This window comes from Rhinatrema bivittatum, chromosome 3 (assembly GCF_901001135.1).
Source record: "Rhinatrema bivittatum chromosome 3, aRhiBiv1.1, whole genome shotgun sequence".
Classification (NCBI taxonomy): domain Eukaryota; kingdom Metazoa; phylum Chordata; class Amphibia; order Gymnophiona; family Rhinatrematidae; genus Rhinatrema; species Rhinatrema bivittatum.
Genome location: NC_042617.1, coordinates 160,418,910 through 160,445,282, shown reverse-complemented (window position 1 = coordinate 160,445,282; position 26,373 = coordinate 160,418,910). Strand labels below are relative to the sequence as shown.

At 42.2% G+C, this 26,373-nt stretch overlaps 1 protein-coding gene across 7 annotated transcripts in view; it reads left to right on the top strand.

Moving 5' to 3' along the window:
• The window catches only part of LTBP1 (latent transforming growth factor beta binding protein 1), a 737,653-nt gene that overhangs the window by 272,172 nt on the left and 439,108 nt on the right, over positions 1-26,373 (top strand). For 6 of the 7 annotated variants that reach the window (XM_029593891.1, XM_029593888.1, XM_029593889.1 and 3 more), the window contains exons 6-7: positions 10,242-10,451; positions 21,313-21,587. In XM_029593891.1, the coding sequence (XP_029449751.1) occupies positions 10,242-10,451; positions 21,313-21,587 (485 nt within the window). The remainder of the gene's footprint in view (positions 1-10,241; positions 10,452-21,312; positions 21,588-26,373) is intronic. The other variant, XM_029593890.1, reaches the window with a different exon arrangement.

Genomic DNA, 26,373 nt, shown 5'->3' with positions numbered 1-26,373 from the left:
TCAAAGATGATGGCTCTTACGATTTTTGAAAGACAAGTGGAAAGCTGTGAAGAATGACAGAAGTGAATACTTTTTTTTTTTTTTTTTTTAATTCAACACCATGCAAATTGCTTTTTCCTTCCAGTGCCTAGGAAATGTATCCCCGGGCTGTGCTGTCCACATGACACAGGAACATGAATGCACAGCCTGATGGCCATTTTCACAGCAACCACTGTGTTGCTTTTAAAGAATACTGTGTTTCTGGTTAAACTATAGCTTTTGCTATTTCCAAAGACACTTCAGTAAGAAGTGTAGGGCAATAGAATGTGCACCAATAGATGATCCATACAAATAGTATACATTTCATGTTGGAATATAGCTATTACAGCAAAATGCAGGACTTCCCTATAAAGCAGACAGGTTTTATGGCTCTAATTGCCGAACTGTATCCATTCTGGCCTACTTTCAGGTCATGGGGTACAACTGACTTTAAGGGGTGAATTTTCAAAGACTTACACACAGTTTGTGCATGTAAAATCTGTATATACATATAAAAGTAACCTTTGTATGGGCCAGGCAGATTTCCAGAAAGCTGCAACTGCACACGTACTAGTATGTGTGGAGAAAGGTGTTTCGAGGTGGGATCAGAAAATACATGCACAATTTATTTTATAAGTGGAGCTCGCGCATATATTGTCAAACACTCATGCATGCTTTTACACTTGTTAAGTCACAGGAATTAAGTCTGACTTTCTTTTTTCTGCAGTTTCTAGATGGAGGGTTTGGGGCAAGTGGTGGAGGGTGTGGGTGAACTGGTGGGGTGTAAGTGGAGGGTGTGGTTGAGCTGAGTCAAGGCGGTGGATTTCAGGATGAGCTTGTGGGAATCTCAGGCTGGTGCTTGGAAGCATGCATACAGGTATTTTCTTAAACAAGGTACATGCATACATCAACCAACTTGATAAAATACCTATCTTCATATAAACTGAGCGTTATTACATGCATTTGTTACAATTACTTTGCGCATAAATTATGTGTGCACTTTTATAAAGTAGGTGTACAAACTATACAGATCACTGCATTACAAAATATGCACACATGTGCGTACTTTCGGTGTAGATATGTGCAGTATCTTGCATATCTTTGAAAATTACTCTATAAAATAGACTTCAAGATTTATGTTTTTCACAATCTGCAAAGATGCCAAGCTTGAAGCTTCAGTTTACTGGAGGCTTTCTGGAGGCTAGGGAGTACCTATACATTAGAGTTAAATGTGTGAGTAGGTGTTTTCTATGACTCAGGGGTGGAGATGAAGGGTAAAATATATATGGGTGGAGAGGACATGAACAGAGACGGATTTGTGCACTCTGTTGACAAAGGTGGTAGAAACCTGTGCAATGATAGGGCAGTGGTAGGAACAGTATTGCAAACAACCCTTGAGAACAGAGTTGAGGAGGGGAGATGATAAAGAGAGAAAGATCAAAATCACAGAGCAAATAGAAAGACATGGTTTAATGGAACACAGTCCTCATGGATTTACCCAAGGGAAGTCTTGCCTCCCAAATCTGCTTCATTTTTTTTTTAAGGGGTTGATAAACATGTGGATAAAGGTGAACCGGTACATGTAGTATATTTAGATTTTCAGAAGGTGTTTGACAAAGTCCCTCATGAGAGGCTTCTAAGAAAACTAAAAAGTCATGGGATAGGAGGCAATGTCCTTTTGTGGATTACAAACTGGTTACAAGACAGGAAACAGAGTAGGATTAAATGGTCAATTTTCTCAGTGGAAAAGAGTAAACAGTGGAGTACCTCAGGGATCTGTGCTTTTCAATATATTTATAAATGATATGGAAAGGAATACAATGAGTGAGGTTATCAAATTTGCAATGGTACAAAATTATCCAGAATAATTAAATTACAAGCGGATTGTGATAAATTGCAGAGAGGACCTAGCGAGACTGGAAGATTGTGCATCCAAATGGCAGATGAAATTTAATGTGGACAAGTGCAAGGTGATACATATAGGGAAAAATAACCCTTGCTGTAGTTACACGATGTTAAGTTCCATATTAGGAGCTACCACCCAGGAAAAAGATCTAGGCATCATAGTGGATAATACATTGAAATTGTCAGCTCAGTGTGTTGCGGCAGTCAAAAAATTTATTTATTTATTTATTTATTTAACAGTTTTTTATACCGACCTTCATGGTAGATAACCATATCGGATCGGTTTACATTTTAACAAGGGTAAACTAAGGTAACAATTCTGGTTAATAATAGATAACAAAGGAAAAGGAATAAGTCAAAGTTACAATCAACAAGGAATGTTAAAAACTTGGAGGCTTGAAGACAAGCTGGAAGGCAGATAAAGGCAGGTAGAATAAATATAACGTGATACGAATAATTTAACGGGTTAGAGCATATGCTTTAACCTGGAGGAATTATAAGGAAGGGAATGGTGAATAAAACGGAAAATGTCATAATGCCTTTGTATCACTCCATGATGAGACCACACCTTGAGTACTGTGACAGTTTTGGTCGCCGCTTCGCAAAAAGATATAGTTGCGATGGAGAAGGTACAGAGAAGGGCGACCAAAATAAAGGGGATGGAACAGCTAAAAGGCTAAAGAGGTTAGGGCTGTTCAGCTTGGAGAAGAGACGGCTGAGGGGGGATATGATAGAGATGTTTAAAATCATGAGAGGTCTAGAACGGGTAGATGTGAATCGGTTATTTACTTTTTCGGATAATAAAAGGACTAGGGGGCTCTTCATGAAGTTAGCAAGTAGCACATTTAAAACTAATCGGAGAAAATGTTTTTTCTCAAAGCACAGTTAAGCTCTGGAATTTGTTGCCAGAGGATGTGGTTAGTACAGTTAGGGGAAGATTTTAAATGTTAGGCACACAAATGTACCCGGCGTGCACAAATGTACACCCGATTTTCTGACATGCGTGCGCTGCCGCGCGCATGTGATAAAATCTGGGGTCGGCGAAATTGGAGCGGCCTTAGAGGGAACTTTATTTTCAATCCACCCCCACCTTTCCCACCCTTCCCCTATCTAACCCACCCCCCAGCCCTAACTAAATCCCCCCTCTACCTTTTTTCAGGAGTTATGCCTGCCAGCCGGCTGCCGGTGTGCCATGCCTCAGCACAGGCCGCTGTGCCGAAGCACTCGGGACCGCCCCCACGGCCCCGCTCATTTTTAAAGCCCCGGGACATACTGCGTCCCGGGGCTTGCGTGCGCCGCCGAGCCTATGCAAAATAGGCTTGACGTGCGCAGGGGTAGGTTTTCGGGGATTACGCGCATAACCTTTTGAAAATTTACCCCTTAGTGTAGATTAAAAAAGGTTTGGATAAGTTCTTGGAGGAGAAGTCCATTAACTGCTGTTAATCAAGTTGACTTAAGGAGTAGCCACTGCTATTACTGGCATCAGTAGCGTGGGATCTACTTAGTGTTTGGGTACTTGCCATGTACTTGTGACTTGGATTGGCCACTGTTGGAAACAGGATGCTGGGCTTGATGGACCCTTGGTCTGACTCAGTATGGCAATTCCTTATGTTCTTAAGGAATCATGACCTAGCGACACCACAGGTCATGGGGTAGCTGGGTGGCTACCAGCTGGCTACAGTGCTAAAAATAAAAACTACTTGGCAGTACTACTTTGTGTACTTTCCAGCAAGATAAGGAGAAAACAAGGTGATGATAAAAGATGTGTAACAACAATACAGACCCCAGAAAAAAACGGAGTCAGTGCTGACAGGCTGGTAGGAGACATGGAGTGTGGGAGTAGGTGTTGCATTAAGTATGGGAACTTGTTTGTTCATCTTCTCAGGATGGTAGAGGAACAAAGAGGAAGGTAACAAAAACTGACTTTGCTAAGGAGTGATATCCTATAAAGCACTATCCTTAGCAGTGTGGACAGGATTAACTCAGCAAACTGGATGGGCCATCTACTATGTTATTACTATGAAACCAGAATTTGTGAGACCTGGCCATGAGCAAGCAGGTGAGGGAGGCAGGTAGGCTTCATGTCCCCTTCCTCCCATTCCCCCTCATTTTCATCCTTCCCTTCTTTATTGGTCTGTTCCTCTCCTCCCCCCCCCCCCCCCCCTGCAAGCCTAAGCCTATATTTTAAGTTACCTACAGGCTATTGCTTTCTTTTGCAGCTGCACAAGATGCTCGGCCTCTCCCTTGTTAGTTCGGCCTTTCCCTTGTTAGCTTCTTCAGCCATGGCTGTTCGTCCTTTCCATGGCAAGTGCTGGCCACACATCCATCACGTTCCTCTCATAGTTGGTCTGCTTTCTTACTCTTGTGGCTTCGACCAGCAACACAGTCACCTGCTGTCTTTGGTTCACCTAGTGCAGTGTTCATCAAGTTGGTCCTGGACTACCGCGCTCCAGCCAGTCTGGGTTTCCGGATATCGACAGTGAATATGCATCAGATAAACAAGCAGTGGAGGCAATGCTTGCAAATCTCTCTCTTGGATATTTATTGTGGATATCCTGAAAACCTGTTTGGCTAGTGGGTAGTCCAAATCCCGCCTGAGAAAGGCAGACCTAGCAGCAGCACTGCCATCTTGCAGGAGTTTCCATCTGCAAGTGAGAGAAAGAGTTTGTTTCCTCATCTAGTACAATCATGAAGGGTGCAATAGACTTGATATGTGTGACCTTTAATATTCTAAGTTGTTTATTTCTCAAGCCAAGACACACATCGTATGTTATTTATCACAATTCCCACAGTTTGCTTTGGGATCTATTTACTAATGCGTGTTACTATGTGTTGCAGCTTTATAAATACAGTTTAAACTAATTTGCAAACTGTTGTCTTACTGCTCTGTTTTCTAATTTGATTTGCTTGAATCCCTAGCACAATACCTTATGTCTTTAGCTAGTTGGAAAAGTCCTCCTTTTTGTGATAGCAGCAGAAATAAAGAAAAATCAAGTGCTGTATTCAGTTGATAAGCAGTGTTAGGCCATGTTTACTAAAAAGAAGACAGCTTCTTTCTGATTAATTTTGGTCCCCAATTCAATGAAATTTGTAAACTGGAATAACTCTTTGTGGGTAAGGGTTGGCCTGGATACCTTTCCTTGCACATGAGAAGAAAATGTGAGCCAGATGTCTCCTGGTATTCATAATGCTGCAATGTTATCCCTAATACCCACTGCCTAGCCCACCTGCAACTGCACACGTGCCCCTACATTGGCAACCTCCTACCCACCTACTGGGTTCTCGATTACCTCTGGGCAAATATTTATTTATTTTATTTATTTAAGGCTTTTATATACCGACTTTCTCGATACAAATCAAATCAACTCGGTTTACATCGAACAAGCAGTAACTATAAACAACCAATAACAAGAGACAATTTGAAAGGAGTATAAAGTTACATTATAACAAGGATATGTTAACTTGGAGTAGGAAATAAGAGAGGGCACGAAGAGAGGGTATAATATACAATGGAGTATATGAGGGAGGCGAGGAGCAGTCCTCATAATAACTTTTAAACGTCCTTATAGTAGTAATTTGTATACATGATTTAGAGCTTGTTTATATGCATAATTGCTAGAACAGATTGAAATCAGACTGTTGGGTTGGTGTCGGGGAAGGCTCGGCAGAACAGCCATGTCTTTAATTTCTTTTTAAAAGTTGGTAGACAAGATTCCTGCCTGAGGTCCGGAGGCATGGCGTTCTAGATGGTGGGACCTGTGATGGAGAATGTTCGGTCTCTGATATTTGAGTGTTGTACAACTTTAATAGGAGGTACATGTAAGGATCCCTTGTAGGCATCCCTTAAAGGTCTAGCCGTTGAGTGCAGTTTGAGGGGGTGTAGCAGATCAAGGGGGGTCTGATGGTGAATATATTTATGGATGATTGTAAGAGATTTATGAAGTATCCTGAATTGTACTGGGAGCCAGTGGAGATCTTTTAGAATGGGAGAGATATGCGCTCTTCGATTAGTGTTCGTCAAAATTCTCGCCGTTGCATTTTGGAGTAACTGGAGGGGTTTTACAGTAGAGGCCGGGAGTCCTTGCAAAATGGAATTGCAGTAGTCGATTTTGGAAAATAGAATGGCTTGTAGAACAGATCTAAAATCATAATGGAATAGGAGCGGTTTGAGTTTTTTGAGTACTTGTAACTTGTAGAAGCACTCCTTTGTAGTGTGTTTTATAAATTGCTTTAGGTTCAGGTGACTATCAATAATGACTCCAAGATCTCTAGCGTGGGACGTTTGTATGTTGGTCTGCAGCTGGTGTTGAAAGGGACTGCCTTCTGGGGTGATTAGTAAATAGTTCTGTCTTGGAAGTATTGAGTACCAGATTGAGGCTTGAGAGGTGGTGATTAATCGTTTGCAGATGTGAGTTCCATAATTTGAGTGTTGATTTAAGTGAATTGGATATTGGGATTAAAATTTGCAAATATCCCACTTGCAAACTATCCCCTGGTGATTTCTAGGGACAGTGAGAAATCCTGTACAATATTGCGGTGACACAGTTCCTAGAAATGTACCCACACACCAAATACAGAAAATACTGGGATCATGACTCTGTCTCTTGACAGAGCTAACAAACTAAAGAGTTTGTTAACAAATAAACTAATTATTAACAAAAAGCAGCAACAGTGAATGTAAAAAGAGATTCAATCTGCAAACAGTAACAGGTAAAATAGGCGTTCATATAGCAATCACTAACTAGACGCTTTGCACTGTACTTATTGCCTGGGGAGCTTCAGGAAAGACTGTCCACATGAGCTGGAACAGGGCCTTAGCTCAGAGATTTTGTCTTTCTATATTCCCAGCCAAAACTAGATGCATCCTCCCTTCAAGCCACTCATTTTTTTAACATGAGATATGTTTCATAGAAAGTGCAGTTTCTTGTAGCAGAAAGAGTAAGCGAGTTACAGGCCTTAGACACATTTTCATCATTCTGAAAATTTTCAATAATACAGTTGTGTTAGGGACACATCCAGCTTTTCTTCTGAAAATAGCAATGCCATTTCACGTTAATTATTCTATTACATTTCTGATGTTCAAGCCAAACCCACATGTCAGCCTGCAAGAACAAGCTCTTCATACATTAGACTGCAGGAGAGCAATTGTATCCTGTCTAGAGCAGACAAAATCAATAAGGCAAATTACTCAGTTGTTCGTTTCCTAAGATGGGCATAAACACGTACAACCAGTATGAAAACAGATTCTATTTAGATTGTTGACTTGGTACATTTCTTTCTGTTATGAAAGGAATTACATGATTCTATTAAAGTTTATCAAATCCAAGTTGTAGCAGTGTCAACGGCATTTAAGAATTGAGTAATGATAGAGGACATTTGTAAATTGGCAACATGTGCATACATTTGAAGAAGCAAATCGTAGTCAGTTCTTTTGGTCAAGCAGTTTTAACTTTAAAAATTTCAAATTTATCCCCACAAAAGAAGAAAGCGGGTTATAGAAGCTCAAAGATTAACTTCATTATTCTTCTACAACCCTTAGCCATGGAGTTCCTAGTTGTGTGGCTGTATTATCCAGCTTGCCCCATAAAGAAAGCAAAGTTTCTTACCTGAAACAGGTGTTCTCCATGAACAGCAAGATGAACAGCCACACAAGCCCATCCACCTCCTTGGTATGTTAGGGATAGCCAAGCATAGACTGAAGAAGAGGGCACACGTCAGCGAAAGTGAGAAAATATCCATGCATGCTCAGGAAAAATTCTAGTTCCTGAGCTGGGAGAGATAGCAACACAGACACGGCGCCATCAGATGTGGTTCCAGTTGTGTGGCTATGTTGTTTGGCTTGTCCACGGAGAGTTTTAGCAAGTCCAAGGATAGTTCTCTGTGAACCGGGTCTAAAAGGCCAATCAGGACACACAGTACCGCAAAAGCTCTCTGACCAGTAATGGCTTTTTGACCAAAGGCACTACAGGATTTTATTTATTTAAAATTATTTATTTACCGCCACTTCAAAAATCATGGCGGTTTACAATATAAAAACATACGTAAAAATCCAAAATAAAAATGTCAACAAGGACAAATAACATTGCCTAAGCACAATCGTAGCAACCAGTCTCATGTAATATCTTACAGCTCCCTAAGGATACTGGAGATTAAGCTGTTCAAGCCTCACTCTGAGTAGAACAAGCATCCCAAGCCCTAGTTTGACATACACTGTTGTAAAGGTCAAACACCTCCTGCAGGCCAGTTCAAAAGAAGTGAGCTTTCTCTGAGGAAAACACAAAGCCCAGGGCAATATAAGCAACCGCAGTGCACATAAAAGCCCTGTTTCACCACACCGCCATTTACGCAGCTCAGGAATTTTGTAGTATTGATAACTTTTTAGATATTGCAGCCCTTAGCTGCCTTTTGTAAAGCATAAGTGGAGGGACTGTAAATCAAACTAGTATGCTTGTTTTTTTTTTACCTAAATTATCAAAGAGAATTATGTAAGTCCAAGACCAATGTAGCCTAAAATCCAATTGCTGAGCAGCATGTCAAGTTTGTCTGACATTCTGGTGCATTATTTTTCCTTACAGTATCACTTTGGAGCCTGATTAAGCTGATGCAGCGTGAAGCTGTCAGTGCGGTGGTAACATAGTTTTGTACCAAGGAGTGTTTTCTCTCGTTAGCATAGCAATTCTAGCACTCCGTGAACTATTTAGAGAGAAACATGCTGCATAGATTGACTGATCGGGCTTCTGTTGCAATGTTTCATTTATTTATACCCTCTTATCCTGTTGGAATTTCTATGTAACAGTCTGGGTGCACACATTTAAATGAATACAACAAAAAAAATATTTTTAAATTATCTCCATTTATATAAGCACCTGGATGTTCCAGGTCTGTTCTGCCTTTTTGTTTTTTTTATCATCACAATCTCTGTAGTGCAGTTGTACCATGTTGTGCCTTTCAGGTAAATTGCTCTCTAGTCATGTCTTGATGTTTAATTACATAGTAACATAGTAATGAAGGCAGAAAAGGACCAAATGTTCCATCCAATCTGCCCAACAAGCTGCTTATGGTAGTAACTGCTGCTCCGTGAAGTCACCCTCACGTTACTGTTAAGGATAGTAAATGCCGCTCTGTTCAGTTATCCCAAAGCCTTATGACAACCCATAAAAAATTACTGCTAGCAACATTTTTACTGGTGATGAGTCTCCTTGAAAATTTAGATAGTGCTGCTTGATGTGTTTTGCTTATGGGTTTGGTCGTTGAAGCGGCCCTGTGCTTTTTCCCTTATTGTCTGCGTATCAGTACCCCTGACCTTAAAAGTCAGGACCTGCTCTGGTTGTCGTCCGAATCCAAGATTGTGATGATAACCATGTTGGAACTTTACAGGTGGGCATAATACCTATGTGTCTGCAACTGAAGAGCTGATCTGCAAACCCATAATCTGCATTTTAACGATTGGTCAGGATTTTCTTGTGTTGATCATAATTCGCAAAATAAAAATAATAAATAAAATTCACAGTCTTTGATATAATCTGGACTTTGATACAATTGCTGCAAGTTTCCTGAATTGTATTTTTAAAGAATAATTCTGATCCTTGATTTATAGCTGGAATTTTAAATCATGATCCTCAGTAGCAATATTTTGGCCCAGGATTTATTAAAATGCTCTGGTGGTGTCATGCGGGCAATTTTCAAGCTGTCCGCTTAGGTGCAGAGTGCTAATTTTGAAAGGGGAAAGTAAATGGGTGGTTTTTTTGTACATGCTTTTTGTGCAGATGCAGGAGTAGCCTGCTGGTTAGAGCAGTGGATTAGGAACCAAGGAAAGCTAAGGTTCAAACTGCATGCCCCTTGTGACCTTGGGCAGGTCTCTTTACCCTCCATTGCCTCAGGTACCAACTTAAACTGCAAACCCTTGAGCGTGGGCTTGGAAAGGCAAGTAACTAAATCAAAAATTTCTATGGAAAATAACCAGCAGAGTTTTGAAAATATAACCTATAATCTGTTATTTTCTGATTCTGCCCAAAGCATCCCTGCCCCCCAACTCCATGGGAATGCCTCCTTTCTATCTGGCTTACGTTGCCTGTGCTACGGGACCCCAATGCATACTTCTTCTTGAATTGAGTAAGGACGTCTTTATACTAAGGTTACCCAAGTGAATCGCTTGAACATGGTCCTCTATATCCATTTACATGATGGAAACATTCTGCCAGGAGTTACCTTCCAGTAATCCTTGCATGACATCAGCATTATGTGACAGCGAATAAGAAATTAAAATTGCCAGTAGGTAGAGACTTCTAATGAAAGGTTGGTCTCTTCATCTCTTGCAGTTATTTGCCATCTCCCTTGCATGAACGGAGGCCAGTGCTCTTCAAGGGACAAATGTCAGTGCCCTCCTAATTTCACCGGCAAGCTTTGTCAGATCCCACTGCAGAAACAGTATCAGAATCCACCGCAGACGGCCAAGGCCACCGGGTCGCACGTCATCCATTCTACGCATACCTTGCCACTCACTGTACCTGGGCAGCAAGGAGTAAAAGGTAACATTCTTTATTCTTGTGGAATTACCGGTTTTCAGGAGCTGTGCTGTCACATTCTGATAGTCATTTCCATGACTGACAGTAGTATACCATGCAACTTTGACTTTAGATACATGATCCAACTTCATAGCCTTTCTAAATTGCTGGAAGAGGTTTTCCACAGTTACTTGGAAAAAAAATTATGGAGAAACATGTTTTAGTTCAAATGAGTTTGGTTTTATTATGTTGTTGCATTCATCTAAATTTTAAGACCACCCTGTTTGTACTATATCCCTTACCAACATGAAGGTTGGTTTTTGACTGATTTGTTGTCAGAATCCGAGCGGCAGGAAGGTTCTCATGTGCAATAATGTCATCTAATGACCTGATAAATTCCCCTTGCTGTTTTATCAATTTTTGGGAATTTATTATGCTTGCCTGTCAAGAACAGCCTTATAAAGAGGACTAACTGCTTGTAATAGTTACTGATAAAAAGTATGGAAGTACTATAGTTGCTGCAATTAACCCAAGCACTGGATAGGTAAAAGTCTTCTTTGTTGCTTACATTAACTTGGAGTAGGTGAGAGAGTCACTTCAGCTGCTTTTCTTTGACTGACAGGTAATAGGTTCTAGCTGTTCTTTTATGGTAGAACATCACTCTGCTTCTCAAAACGCTGCCATATTCTTTACGCTCAGGTAGCAGCACTCAGAGAATCATAGAGTCCAATATTCAGTAACAGGCCAATACAAATGGTGTGCTCAGCTGAGCACACCGTTAGCCCCCGTCTGGACGCGCGTTTTCGACGTGCTATTATTAACCCTTACACAATATTTATTTTAAAAAGTTTTGTCTACCGTCAGTCGTAAAAATACATCATAACGGTTAACAGAAAGGTCACATAGAACATGAGGTATACATTAAAAATTATAAATACAATAAAATTCTTATTAAAAAAGAAGGAAGACAATTTTTTTTAAAAAACAGAATAGGCATAAAGACAAGCTTTAGATCTTAATATGGTATTATTATTAGTCTTGTCCTAGGTAGGCTGAGTAAGCTTGTTCGAAAGGCCAGGTCTTCAAAGTGAGGAAAATGCGTGTCCAACCCCCCAAAACCTAATAGTGCCCGCAACATGCAAATGCATGTTGATGAGCCTATTAGTTATTCCCGCACCATACAGAAAGTAAAATGTGCAGCCAAGCCGCACATTTTTCTCTCCGAAATTAACTCCTGCTCAAAGGCAGGAGTTAATTTTGGCCGGCACCGGGAAAGTGTACAGAAAAGCAGAAAAAACTGCTTTTCTGTACACCCTCCAACTTAATATCATAGCGATATTAAGTCGGAGGCCCCTCCCCCCCAAAAAAAATAATCGTAAAAAAAAAAAAAAAAAATCAGCCTGTGGCTGTTAACGGGTTCTACAACCGAAGCTGGTAAAATGAAGCGTCTGCTGTCAAACCCGCTGACAGCTGTTGCTTCTGCCAATAAGGAGGTGTTAGGGACACGCTAGTGTCCCTAGCGCCTCCTTATTATCGCGGGCCCTCATTTGAATACTAAATCGCGCGCCCAGGATGGGAGAGTGGGCGCTCGCCTCGGAGCGCTGGCTCTCCTGCGCATTTTATTGTATCAGCCCGTATGCTAGGTGGAGAAGTTATCTGGCTAAAGTTAGCCGATTCTCCAAGGACAAGCAGGATGGTAGTCCTCACACATGGGTGATCTCATCAGATGGAGCCCGGCATGGAACTTTGATCTCAAAGAATCTAGAACTTTCAAACATGCCCTACTGAGCATGTGCAGCCTGTAGTCATCATCCTGCCCCCTAGGCAGAGTCCCTCAGCCTCTTTTTTCCATGGAGTTGTGTGGTCCTGGAAGCCAAGTGTGTCACGTTATTCAGCTTTGCTCTCTCCTCACAGTGTTTGTAAGTGATTTTTTTTCTAGAGCTGCAGCTGTTTTCTTTCCTTTACCTTATAGTAGTTTTATTTCTCTTCTTTTTTTCTTCTTCTTCCCTCTGTTAGCCAGCCACATGGTGGGCTTTAATCGATATGCAGAGTCTATTTCTATTCCTTAAAAAGGAGACAAATAAATACTGCACCGGCAGTTTAGTATCTATGTCCTCTCCTTGCTCTGTCTGGCTGCCCCCAGAAAAGGAGAACCTCGGATAGCAAACCTCGAGACAAAGCAAATACGGGTAAGCCGCGGCCTACCCCTAGTTCCGGACACCCACAGTTTGTCCAGTGTCGGCGTTAATTGGTTGAGTGCACTGGCGGTCTCCAGTATGGAAATTAGTTGAACCAGTTCAAGTTTTACTCAAGTTTAATCAAGTTATTAAGCAAAGATATATCCACAATGGCTTTTCGAAGAGAATACTGAAGAGCTGAGGTCACTGCAGGGGTATATCTAGAGTGACGTCAGCTTTGAAATCTGACTCAGTCTCCCATCTGCTAGCAGAAGAGCATAATACCCATTGGTCCTGAGTCCATCTGTCTACACTAAGGAAAATGAAATTATCAGGTAAGTAATTTCTCCATTTCTGCAGAGACATTCTGTCCTTCGGATGTCAGTGGACCGCAGTTTCTTTCTGGGGAGTTCTCGGGCCGCAGTTCGTTTTTCAGTTGTCTTGAAACACCGAAGGAAATGGTGCGGACTTCGTCCAAGAGTCCATCTCTTGTTTACATCTCTAGACGTTTTCCTGTATCCAGGGGGTTCTAGACCTACTGTTGTCAGGGTTTACTGATCCAAAACCCTGTTTGTAATGTTTTCCATGATGCGGAATATGTTTCTTGCTGGCACTCGCATCACTCCCCTGGGTTTTGTGTTTCAATCTTTTCTATGGTTTTCATAAGAACATAAGAAATTGCCATGCTGGGTCAGACCAAGGATCCATCAAGCCCAGCGTCCTGTTTCCAACAGTGGCCAATCCAGGCCATAAGAACCTGGCAAGTACCCAAACACCAAGAAGATCCCATGCTGCTGATGCAATTAATAGCAATGGCTATTCCTTAAGTAAACTTGATTAATAGCAGTTAATGCACTTCTCTTCCAAGAACTTATCCAAACCTTTTTTGAACCCAGCTACACTAACCACACTAATCACATCCTCTGGCAACAAATTCCAGAGCTTAATTGTGCATTGAGTGAAAAAGAATTTTCTCCGATTAGTCTTAAATGTGCTACTTTCTAACTTCATGGAATGCCCCCTAGTCCTTCTATTATCCGAAAGAGTAAATAACCGATTCACATCTACTCGTTCAAGACCTCTCATTATCTTAAAGACCTCTATCATATCCCCCTCAGCCGTCTCTTCTCAAAGCTGAACAGCCCTAACCTCTTCAGCCTTTTTCATAGGGGAGCTGTTCCATCCCCTTTATCATTTTGGTTGCCCTTCTCTGTATCTTCTCCATTGCAACTATATCTTTTTTGAGATGCGGCGACCAAAATTGTACACAGTATGGTCTCACCATGGAGCCATATAGAGGCATTATGACATTTTCCGTTTTATTAACCATTCCCTTCCTAATAATTCCTAACATTCTGTTTGCTTTTTTGACTGCTGCAGCACACTGAGCAGACAATTTTAAAGTATTATCCACTATGATGCCTAGATCTTTTTCCTGGGTGGTAGCTCCTAATATGGAACCTAACATCTTGTAACTACAGCAAGGATTATTTTTCCCTATATGCAACACCTTGCACTTGTCCACATTAAATTTCATCTGCCATTTGGATGCCCAATCTTCCAGTCTTGTAAGGTTCTCCTGTAATGTATCACAGTCTGTTTGTGATTTAACTACTCTGAATAATTTTGTATCATCCGCAAATTTGATAACCTCACTCATCGTATTCCTTTGCAGATCATTTATATATATATATATATATATATATATATATATATTGAAAAGCACCGGTCCAAGTACAGATCCCTGAGGCACTCCACTGTTTACCCTTTTCCACTGAGAAAATTGACCATTTAATCCTACTCTCTGTTTCCTGTCTTTTAACCTGTTTGTAATCCACGAAAAGACATCACCACCTATCCCATGACTTTTTAGTTTTCATAGAAGCCTCTCATGAGAGACTTTGTCAAACACCTTCTGAAAATCCAAATACACTATATCTACCGGTTCACCTTTATCCACATGTTTATTAACCCCTTCAAAAAAATGAAGCAGATTTGTTAATCAAGACTTCCCTTGGGTAAATCGGTGTTGAATGTGTTCCATTAAATCATGCTAGTTTTGTTTCTGAATCATCATTTTCCTTGTCTGGCTTTGATAGTTATCTGTCTGAGGTTGCCGATTGGTTAAAGCGTTCTAAACTTAAGGTTAATCCTGGTAAATCAGAGGTGGTGTGGTTCACTAGGAAACATACTTCTTTATAGCGTTCTTTGCCATCCATGGTAGGAAGATGCTATAACTACTCTAGGAGTTAGAATTGATCCTTCCCTGAATTTCTCCAACCATATATCACATTTGCTGCAAAGGTCATATTTCTTTTTGAGGTATATTCGGAGACTGACCATTTCTTGACCATTCCGATCTAAAATCATTGGTTTACACAGCTTTATTTTAACACGCCTAGGTTACTGCAATGCTATTATTCATGGTTTTTCATCCATACAGATTAAGAGACTTTAGACAGTCCAAAACACAGCAGCAAAGTTAATCTTTGTTAAGCAAAGATATGACCATGTCACCCCCCTTCTTTGAGATCTGCATTGGCTCCCCATCTCCTTCTGAATTCATTCAGTGTAAAATAGAGTGTTTAACATTTAAGGCACTACACTGAGGTATGCCACGATATCTTTCCAGCCTTATTGTTCCCCCATCGCCCAGGGAGATCTTTGCGTTTTTCCCAGGCAGAGAAATTAGGTTAGATTGACCCAGAGGGATAGATTTAAAAAAAATATGTACGCGCGATTTTATGATGTGTGTGCTGGTGCGCGCATGTTATAAAATCCCGGGCGGCGCGCACAAGGGGGGGGGGGGTAGAATTTTGCTAATTTGCACGGTGACGAGATTGGGGCTCTCCCAGTTCCCTCCCAGTCCGCTCCAATTAAGGAGCAGACTGGGAGGGAACTTCCCTACCCTAACCTCCCTTCCCCTTCCCTTGTCTTGCCTGCCCCTATCGTTATCCTAGGTACCCCCAATTTTTTTAAATTTACCTTTTGCTCCTCTAAAGGAGCAGTAGCAAGTTGCATGCCCTGGCACCCTATCCCCCGGCACAGCGGCAAATGTCCCGTTGATATTGCTTTAGTTGAGACCTGGTGTCCTTAAGAAAAAGTATATTGAATTTTCATTGAGACTCCTGAAGAAGCAACTGCTTGGTTGTGAAATTCCGGCCGCTGTCCGGTCTCATATAATAATATTTGAGACAGGTACAGACAGACTAAATTTCAAATGTCATTTCTAATTCTTCTCAAAGCATTGATCGTGCTTCTATAAAATCACCGCTTATGAGGAATAGACCGGACGGCTCTGCTGCATGCATTGCCGTTGTCAGGCTTGCTGATGCGGTTTCTTTCTTAAAAATAGTGGGATGGATTTTAAAAAGGTTACGCGCGTTACCCTTAAAAAAAACAAAAAACAAAAAAAACAAAAACCCTGCACGTGCTGAGCCTATTTTGCATAGGCACGGCGGCGCGCACAAGCCCCGGGACGCGCGTATGTCCCAGGGCTTGCAAAAAGGGGCGGGGCGTGGGTGGTCTGGGGCGGTCCGGGGGTCAGGCCATGGCCTGAGCCTCCAGGCACAGCGGCCATTTGCTGCTGTGACCGGGATCGTGGGCCGGCCATTGGCCAGCGCACTTAAGTTACGCCTGCCAGGAGGCAGGCGTAACTTCTTCAACAAAGATAATGGGGGGTTCTAGGTAGGGCTGGGGGGGTGGGCTAGGTAGGGGAAGGGAGGGGAAGGTGTGGGGGGGTGGAGGGAACGGAGGCAGGCTGTGCAGCTCGGTGCGCACAAGTTGGACAATTGTGCACCCCCTTGCGCACGCTGACCCTGGATTTTATAACATGTGTGCAGCTGCGCGCGCATGTTATAAAAGCGGGCGTAGATTTGTTTAAACCGGGTTGAGCGAACAAATCTGCGCCCACATGCAGGTTTTAAAATCTGCCCCAATATTTTCTAAATCTTATCTACTAACTACGGCATTGCCAATTTGCTATTTAAGATTTATTGCACAGTGTCCTTTGTTGTTTTGTGATTATTTACCATAGGACTATATTTTTGGCTTTTTGGCATTGTCTCTGGATAATTTTCAAAACCATTTATATAGGAAAACAACCCTTGGAAATGGGCTTTTACAAAATTGCATGCCTGATACCTGGGAAATGTCAGTATGTAGGGATAATCTGCGCATAGAAATCCCCCCAAAATTATGGGACAGATTTTCGAACCTACGCACTGGCATAGTTTTGTGCGCGTAACCCGGCTACCCATAGAACAAAGAATAAAATACAAAGCACTATGCACCATACATAAACCAATGCATGATGAAAAAGCGGACTGGCTAAACACTGCACTACGGGTACACGTACCACACAGGAACCTTCGTTCAGCAAACAAAGCTCTTAATCATTCCCACAGTCAAGACAGCGAGACTAACCCAGGTAAGAGAAAAGGGCATTGCAGGACCCACACTCTGGAACGCAATGCCTTTGGAGACCAGATTACAGAGAGATCCCAAAACATTCAAGAGAAGTCTAAAGACATGGCTTTTTAAACAAGTATTTTATAAAGAGACCGGACAATAGAAAATACACTAGAATAAATAGAAGAGCACCGGCACACAGCACTGTTCTCATAAATGTGCATTACAATATTTTAACAAATTGAGTACATAATGAATGTAATAATATAACACAGTAAATGTGATTTATTTTTGACCTGTAAAAGTACCTTCTAGGTACACCTGGCCAGAACCTACATCACTAAACATTTGTACGTATTTTTATGATTTAATGTAACCGAAACTTAATGGCACCTGTTAGAATGTACTATAGTATGCTTACTCCAAACTTATTTATTTATTTATTTGTTGAGTTTTATATACCGTCGTTCGGTAAAGCCATCACAATGGTTTACAAGCATCAAATATTAAAGCTAATATCACATTTGCTAATCAATGAAATAATTGGAGGGGTCAAGGGACGGGTGGAAGGAAGCTTCATAATAAAGCTATCATAATGGATTACAAACATGTAAAGGTTACAAGCATATGATAGTTAACAGCGAGAGGCGAACGTTTGTACTAGAGTTTTTTAACTAAATCTAGCACTGCGGGTTGCACGAAGGGGTGCACAAAGGGGAGTACCCCTTTGTTGCGCCCCTTCGGCGCGTGTCGCCTTATGGCATGGCGCCGTTTAACGGACCGATGCTGAGTCTGATGACGTCAGGGGGCGGGACTTCCCATCGGGTCTCTCATCGGTGTTTCTTCACAGTGTTTGCTGACATTTGATTCCCATTTATTTTCATTTCTTGAGGTGTTACAGGGTGCCTTTAGATGGTGGGTGGCCTACATGTAAACCATTGCGATGGTATATAACTTAGCAACGGTATAGAAAAGACTCAAAATAAATAAATAAATCTACGCCCGGTTTTATAACATGCGCGCGCAGCCACGCGCATGTTATAAAATCCGGGATCGGTGCGTGCAAGGTGCACTAGTGGAGCCCCGATGGCTTTCCCCGTTCCCTCAGAGGGAACTTTCCTTCCGCCCCCCCCCCCCCCCACCTTCCCCTACCTAACCCCCCCACCTTTATTATTTAAGTTGCGCCTGCCTCTAGCAGGCCTTCGGAAGCCTCTGGCCATGCCCACACCCCCGTCCTGGACTTCCCCCGCCTCACCCCATTTTTCAAGCCCCGGGACATACGCACGTCCTGGGGCTTGCGCTCATCGCCGGGCCTATGCAAAATAGGCTCGGCACACGCAGGAGGGGTTTAAAAGGGTTACGCATATTATGCACGTAACCCTTTTAAAATCCGCCCCTTAGTGTTCACATTAGGTGGGGATAATTCAAAGGGAAAGTATGCATGTACTTTCTCTTTGAAAATTGGTGTAAAGTCTACAGGTAAGAAGTACACAAATGGGGATAATTACAAAATGACCTTCTTAGAGGGATAATGAGACTCAGCATGATCAGTGGGGATGAGCTTTCATTTAGAATGATGTAGATAAGGTCAAGGATTATTGTCTATCGTTTCATGGTTTGTTTGTTTTTTAATGAATTGACAAAACTTACAAATTTTGTGCATTTTTTGTTTATATTACATACTATTTTGCGTAACTGCGTGCTGTTTGAATGTAGTGTTCTCGTAAAATTGTTTACATTTTAAAATGGAAAATTATAACAAGCAAAACTAAAGACATTTTTAAAAACCCTAAAAATGAAACATAAGAAAAACAAAATATTTTGCCAAGCCACCCCTATTAAATCAGGAATATTGCTTCAGTCTGCAAATTTTTGCTGCTGTACCATAGAAGAGGATAAAAGGAGATGCACTTATTATTTTATGCTTCTATTTGGATCTCCTACTTTTATTTTTATTTTCCATTCTGCTATGTGCAGTTAAATGCACCACTTGATTAAGAATCACTTGTAGCATGTGGTGTTGTCGCTAGCACGAATCCAGAAAGCACAGGAGCACAGTCTGCACTCAAAAACTATACAATAGACACGAAAAGTGCAGGAAAAAATTTATATAGTCCGTTATGCAATTGAAAAGCAGATTCCTTTATTATTGTTCACATGGCTCCACTGTAACTTATCATAATAATCACATTCGGAGGGTCCCCCCTCCGAATGTGAATTTTATTTATTTATATTACCATTTTATTCTTTTCAATTGCTTTTCAATTGCATAACGGATTATATAAATTTTTTGTGTCTATTGTTGTCGCTAGCAGGGACATAATAGCTCCAAGAGCAGGCCCCTGTTTTAAAAGATCTAGCCAGGTCACATGCAAGTTTACCCTCTTACAGGCCGATACAGAACGGTGCACTCGACCGTTTAGCTCCCATTCCCGTGCTACTATTACTCCTTATACTGCAAGGGATAATAGCGCCTGGAAAACGCGTAGCCATCCATCCTGAAACTAATAGCGCTCATCACATGCAAATGCATGTTGATGAGCTTATTAGTTATTACCCCGGAATATTGAAAGTAAAATGTGTGGCCAAGCCACACATTTTACTCTCTGAAATTAACGTCTGCCCAAGGGGGCGTTAACCATAGAAAGCACCAGGAAAGTGTACAGAAAAGCAGAAAAAAATGCTTTTCTGTACACCCTCTGACTTAATATCATAGCAATATTAAGTCGGAGGCAACAAAGAAAAAAAAAAATCTGCCCACTGCTCGGCAGGTTCGAAAACAGATGGTCAATTTTGCCAATGTCCGTTTTCCGAACCTGTGGCTATCAGTGGGTTTGAAAACAGACGCCGGTAAAATTAAGCGGCGGTTGTCGGACCCACAGACAGCCGCCGCTTCCGCTAATAAGGAGGTGCTACGGACGCGCTAGTGACCCTAGTGCCTCCTTATTAGCGCAGGCCCTAATTTAAATACAAAATCACGCACCCAGGAGAGGTGCCTGGCTGCACGTCGCTCGCCTTGGAGCGCCGGCTCTCCTGCAGGTTCTATTTCATCGGCCTGTTATTTTGGTAGCCTTTCACCACAGTTTTATAGTGTATGCTGGCAGGGCTGTTTTATTCCTCTGAGGCCCTGGGCAAACCTCACTGGGATGGGCCTCTCCCCACTCCTTACCCCAATTTAAAATGTCTGCGCAATTTACCAATCATGGACTCAGCCGATCCTTGTTAAACATAGAAACATGACAGCAGAAAAAGACTGTATGGCCCATCCAGTCTACCCATCCATCCAATTAATTTAGCATTATAATTCTCATCAATTTCTTAGAGATCCCCTGTATTTATCCCATGCTTTCTTGAATTCAGAAACTGTTTTTGTCACCACCACCTCCTCCACTGAGAGGCTGATCCATGCAACCACCATACTCTCTGTAAAGAAATATTTCCTAAGATTACTCCTGAATCTACCCCTTTCACCCTCATCTCATGACTCCTCATTTTAGAGCCTCCTTTCTATTGAAAACAGCTCACCTCCTGTGCACTCAAATCTTTGAGATATTTGAATATCTCTATCATATCAGACCTAAAGAAGATAATATAGCATGTTAGTTAGCTATCTTATTTTACCTTCTCTTCTTTTTATTTTATTTTATTTTTATTACCATTTTATTCTTTCTTAACTTTTTTTTGGGATCAAACTGGGCCCCACTTGCCTAATGGATAAAGCAGCCCTGCATGCTGGAAAGAACACAATTCAAGATGCAAAAGGTTCATTGTAGCGTGAATAAAGTATTTTATCTGCAGAAAAGTGCACACAGCTCATTTAATGCATGAAGGTCATATTTATTTAAAACTAGCTGTCTTACTTTTTTTTCCTTGTATTTTAAATAACAGTTGGGGTGACTACTGGAAAGTTTAATTGGCTACTTTAACTTTGTGAGCGTTGTCAGAAGGAAACCTGGGTATTCGTATTTGTGTTCTTTGCAATCTAGCTAAAAGAATGTCTTGGCAGGGCAGTCTTTTTCTTAATTAGTTCCTGCACTTTCGGGTAGTTAACTGATAGTAGTTTCTCACTTAATGTTTGACTACTTTATATCTCACAGTGGTAGAAAAATATTGTAGCATTATTGACGACATTCTAAGGAATACTCAAGGTTTTTTTCTATTTCTAAATTGAGCCCATCCGTGCCCAAATGCTGTGAAATAATTACCCCTACAATGTATGAGTTAAATTAATTTCAGTATACCAAGTCTCACATTTTAAAATCCTTTTTTTTTTTTTTTCCCCTCCCTACTTGATGCAGTGAAGTTCCCTCCTAACCTAGTAAACATCCATGTGAAACATCCCCCTGAAGCCACAGTACAAATCCATCAGGTTTCAAGGTTTGACAGCTCATCAGCGGGACAGAAAGTAAAAGATGCCCAGCCAGGCCATCCACAGGTCACTTACCAGAGCGTACCACTTCAGAAACACCAGGCGCATTCATCTTACTCCCATCAGCAGACTGTTTCTCACCAGTATCCCGTTTCAGCTAAAACTCAGCTTGGGCGCTGCTTCCAGGAGACAACTGGCTCACAGGTAAGAAATCTGCAGACGAAAAATTCTCTGTAAATATTTTTTTTTTAATTTTCAGTAATGAGAAATTAGCAAGAAATCAAGGAAGAGAGAAAAAGTAGGGTAAGAAAATAGCCCTGAAAATTGAAATTCAGAAGTAAAGCTTCTTTTGTGAATTTGTAAGCACTGCGTTTAATAGCATATTGTACAGGTCTGCAATTAAAACATTTGCCCTTCATTTTGCACGGAAATAATTTTTAAAAAAAATATATTTACATGGTCTTATTCATTAACTACCAAGGGCCGGACTTTTAAACATACACACGTGGGGTACATTTGTGCGCGCTACCTGGTGCACACAAATGTAGGCCCGATTTTATAACGCTCGCGCATGTTACAAAATCCGGGGTCGGCGCACGCAAGGGGGTGCACACTTGTGCACCTTGCGCACGCCGAGCCCTAGGGGAGCCCCGATGGCTTTCCCCGTTCCCTCCGAGGCCACTCCGAAATCGGAGGGAACTTTCTTTCGACCCCCCCCCCCCCACCACCACCACCTTCCCCTCCCTTCCCCTATCTAACCCACCCTCCCAGCCCTACCTAAATCCCCCCCACCTTTATTTTGTAAATTACACCTGCCGGCCGGCTGCCAGCACACAATCCCCCGGCACAGCCGCTGTGCCGGAGGCCTCGGTCCCGCCCCGCCCCTTTCACAAAGCCCCGGGAAATACTCGCTTCCCGGGGCTTTGCGCATGTCGCCGGGCCTAAGCAAAATAGGCTCGGTGCGCAGGAGCGGATACGCGCGTAAATCCTGAGGATTTACACGCGTAACCCTTTTAAAATCCACCCCGAAGCGTGTAAGTTTATTCTTTAAACTTGGGTTTTTATGTTCTGGAGCACATAGTAGTTGTAGAGCCCGAAGCTTCAGAATATGTTAATTGAATTGTATCTGAGGCTAATGTGCTGAACGTGAAGGTTTTAATAGAAGAATAAGTATTTGCAAGCATGTACAAGGGTTGCTGTCCTAAAGTGAATTTTAAAAGTCTGGCGCGCGCATTAACTAGGGGATGCGTAAATAAGTTGGGCTTTTGTGCGCTTAGCAGATTTTAAAAGCTGCCCGGATACGCACGTTATCTCCCACAGCGCGCACATCTCCAGAGTTTTCAAAAAGGGGTCTGGGCGGGGTGCGAGCATTTTTGGGGTGTGAACCAGAGATGTCCGCTTAAATACTTGCGCGCCTTAGTGTGCGCCAAGGTCCCTTGTTGCATAACTATACTTCTGCTATGGATGATCTGTAAGTTAAAATAAATAAATAAATAAAGGGATTGAGTTTAAAGGGTCTGAGGGGGGAGGGTAGGCTATCAAACTAGGAGGGGGTTGGAGAAACCTCTCTGTTAACTGGGAGAACCGGTAGATGAACTGGGAAACTGGGAGGCGCGCACCCCTTTTAAAATATCCTGATTTAGCCAGTAGAAGCGGGGTTTGCGCACGCATGTGCGCACCCACTTAATATTTGGCGCCCATGTGCACGCGGCCAGGATATTTTATAACATGCGTGCATATGTTATAAAATGGCCGCAGCCATGGGCGCGGGCTGACGTTTGTGCGCCGGTTTGAAAGTTACCGTCCCTGGCATTAGCAAAGCTGTGTATCGTGCAAACGAAATGCCCCCAGATAACCAAACACCAGCCCTTTTGAAATAACTTAACCCCGGCTGTATGCCACTATGCAGGGAGTTTGCAACTTCTCTTTGTCTTCTAGGAGGAGCTGGAGGAAAGATCCCTCCGGCTAATTGGGAGGACTGTGCTGGCAGTGGAAATTAAGAAATAAAAAAACTTTCTGTGCATAGTAAGGACTGAGAACCTGAGATCCTCCACAGCCAAAACCTGTGGCCTTGTTTTGAGTTCTGATAAAGGCGAATGCATAAATTTGATGGCCGCTGTCTCAGGCTGGGAGGCACTGGAGAAGCAGGTGTTGCTAGGACAAATGTTAGACCGAGCTAGCAAGGTGAGCTAGCAAGGTGATTGCATATGTCGTTTGGAGGACTTTGAGCAATATTAGTTCATGCTGGCTTGCTTATTTTTTTATTTTTTTTTTACCATTTATCCATGGCAGTAAGTGCAAAGCTGTAAAAGAAGTGCTATGGAGGCAGTGAATGCAAGCCTATCTCATGCATATTCATCGTGGATATCCTGTAAACCAGACATATTTGTGGCTATTCAGGCCCGGAGTTGGTCACCCCTACAGCATGGCGTCAGCAGGCCTTGTTTTTTTTGGTCCTTAAGATAGTTGCAGATTTTGTTGGCCCTCTGGATAAAGTCTTTTTGCTGGGGAAATTGGAATGGAGTCTGCTAGAAACTAACATAGCCAAAGCAGATTTTGTTTTTTTTTAAATTAAGTCAGATTGCGGTGAGAGCAAGCACAGGCAATCAGACAAAGCTTCCTGTAAAAATAGTGAAGTATTTGAGAGCCAAGGCAATTAGGCTTATTTTTTTTAAGATCATAATTCAGTGATCAAAGTTACCCCGATCAGAAAATTATTTAGCCAATTAATGCTGTGCAACGTTAATGCCATGAAAAGCCATGCAATTAGTTCATTGAACATACAAGATTATATATTAGTGAAATTAAATACAGATGGAAAACATATGGAAACATAATTTGACCAAAACAACCTCCTCAGTCTGGATAAGACTTGCAGTATGTTAACATTTTTACTTTTTGTGTTCCCACCCTTAAAATTGCTATAACACAGGGTTTCTTTTTCTGTTATTGTCCATGGTTAATAAGTCTGTCTACTTAATAACCTGGATTTTGTTATATTGTAGTCTGCTGGAGGTGTGACCCCCCCCCCCCCCCCGCCTAAAGCCAAGAGCAGGGCGAGACTGACCGGTTCTAATTGGAGCAGGGGCAGGGTGTCTTCTGCCTGCGATGGTCCACTTTCCCCTCCGGTTGGTTCCTCAGATGCTGGCGGCCAGCGTGACTTGGACAGGAACAACAGGAAACAGAAAGCACACACTAAGACCGGGGGGTGGCCAACCTGTGGCTCTTGCCCTCTTGTCTCCGTGGCAACTGAGGACCACTGCAGAGGATAGGAGGGGAGGGGGCTGGTACAGGGACCACACACACACACACACCCCATTCTGCTCCCTGCTTCAGCCTGTCGTCTCCTCCTGTCCTCAACAGTGCTGCTGACTGCAGCACAAACGGGATGGAGGAACTAGAGCAGGGATCATTGGCTTTTCTCATGCTCATCCCTACTCTCTCCCTCCTCTCCTGTCTGCAACCAGCAGTGCTGGAGGGTGAGATGGGGAGGGAGTGAGGTTGGAGCTGAGAGGACAAGCAAATAAGAGCCACCGTAGTTACCAGCCTCTCCCCCATCCTATCCATCCTCCCACCCCCATCTGTTTCATGTGATAGAGGCTCTGTGAACAGTGCCCAAGGCTTAGAAGGTGACACTGCTCCAGGATGTGGGATTCAGGTAGCAGCAGAGTGGAGGAGGGAGTTGCCTAAGGCTCCAATTAAACCAGAATGGTTTGCCATGAGGGAAAAGGGGTTAATGGTTGGGGCTAAGTGATAGGAAAAGGAATGAGAGTTGAGGAGAGGATGTAAATGCTGCTAGGGGAAGTGCCATTAAAAGGAGTGAATGTTGGGAGGAGGTGAGGAGGAGGTTGGATGCTGAGGGACAGCACAAGGAGAGGAGTGGAGGGGGTGAATGTTGTCTCGCTCACCATCTCCCTGAAGTCAGCAATCCAAATTGGACTGCATGGCAGCTTATTCATCCCCTAGGACTATGCTGCCATGTGTTCTGCACACAAAAATAAATGATATATTGCACTAACTAAATCCAATTTTAAGAAAACTTTATTACATATCAGTGTATCCACCCAATATATACATCATCATATCACATTTCTAAAAATAACAGTAAAATCGAGCGCACATTCAAGGTACCACACAACCAACATACCACATACACACAGATCTAAACAACAGTATTCAAAAGCATTCATACACAATTCTGCAATGCCTAAATTGTGAATGAATGCTTTTGAATAGTGTTTTTTGAATGTGTATGTATGTGCTATGTTGGTTGTGCGATATCTTTAATGTGTTTGTTTTTATTGTTATTTTTAGAATTGTGATATGATTTATATATTGGGTGGATTCACTAGTATGTAATAGTTTTCTTAAAACAGGATTTAGTTAGTGCAATATATCATTTATTTTTGTGTATTGGATTTTGGATGGTATATATATATATATATATATGTATATAATTATTTTATTTTATTTTTTTTTTTTTTGCAAGTTTTTGATTTATCTACCATGTGTTCTGCAACAGGAGTTGGAGGGACCAGGGCTAGGGTAAGAAAAATAGTAGGAGGGAGAGAGGGCTGGGATAAGGGATTTCATGTTAACCATTTGGATGGGGAGTAGTGTGTGAAAGAATGTGGATGCAGAGGAGGTGACACGAAAGCCCAGGATGGGAGTAAAAGGGATTAAAAAAAATTCAGGAAAAGGTGGCAGGGGAGAGAGAAACCGAGGGAAGAGAGTGTGTATGAAAGAAAGCTAGAGATTGGGAGGGGAGGGGTAAAAGAGCCAGAAACCATGTTAGGAGGGTGGTGAGCAGAGATGCTGATAGGTGTTTTGTGTGAAAGAGAGCGAGACGTGGTGAGGAGGGAGAATGAGAAGATAGTAGGATGGGGGAAAAGAGGGTCATAAGAGTACTGGTTCTAGGAAGAGGATGATGAGCGTGGGAGGTAACATAGCACAAAGGATGACATAGGAGGTGTTATGTTGAGGTTAGGGT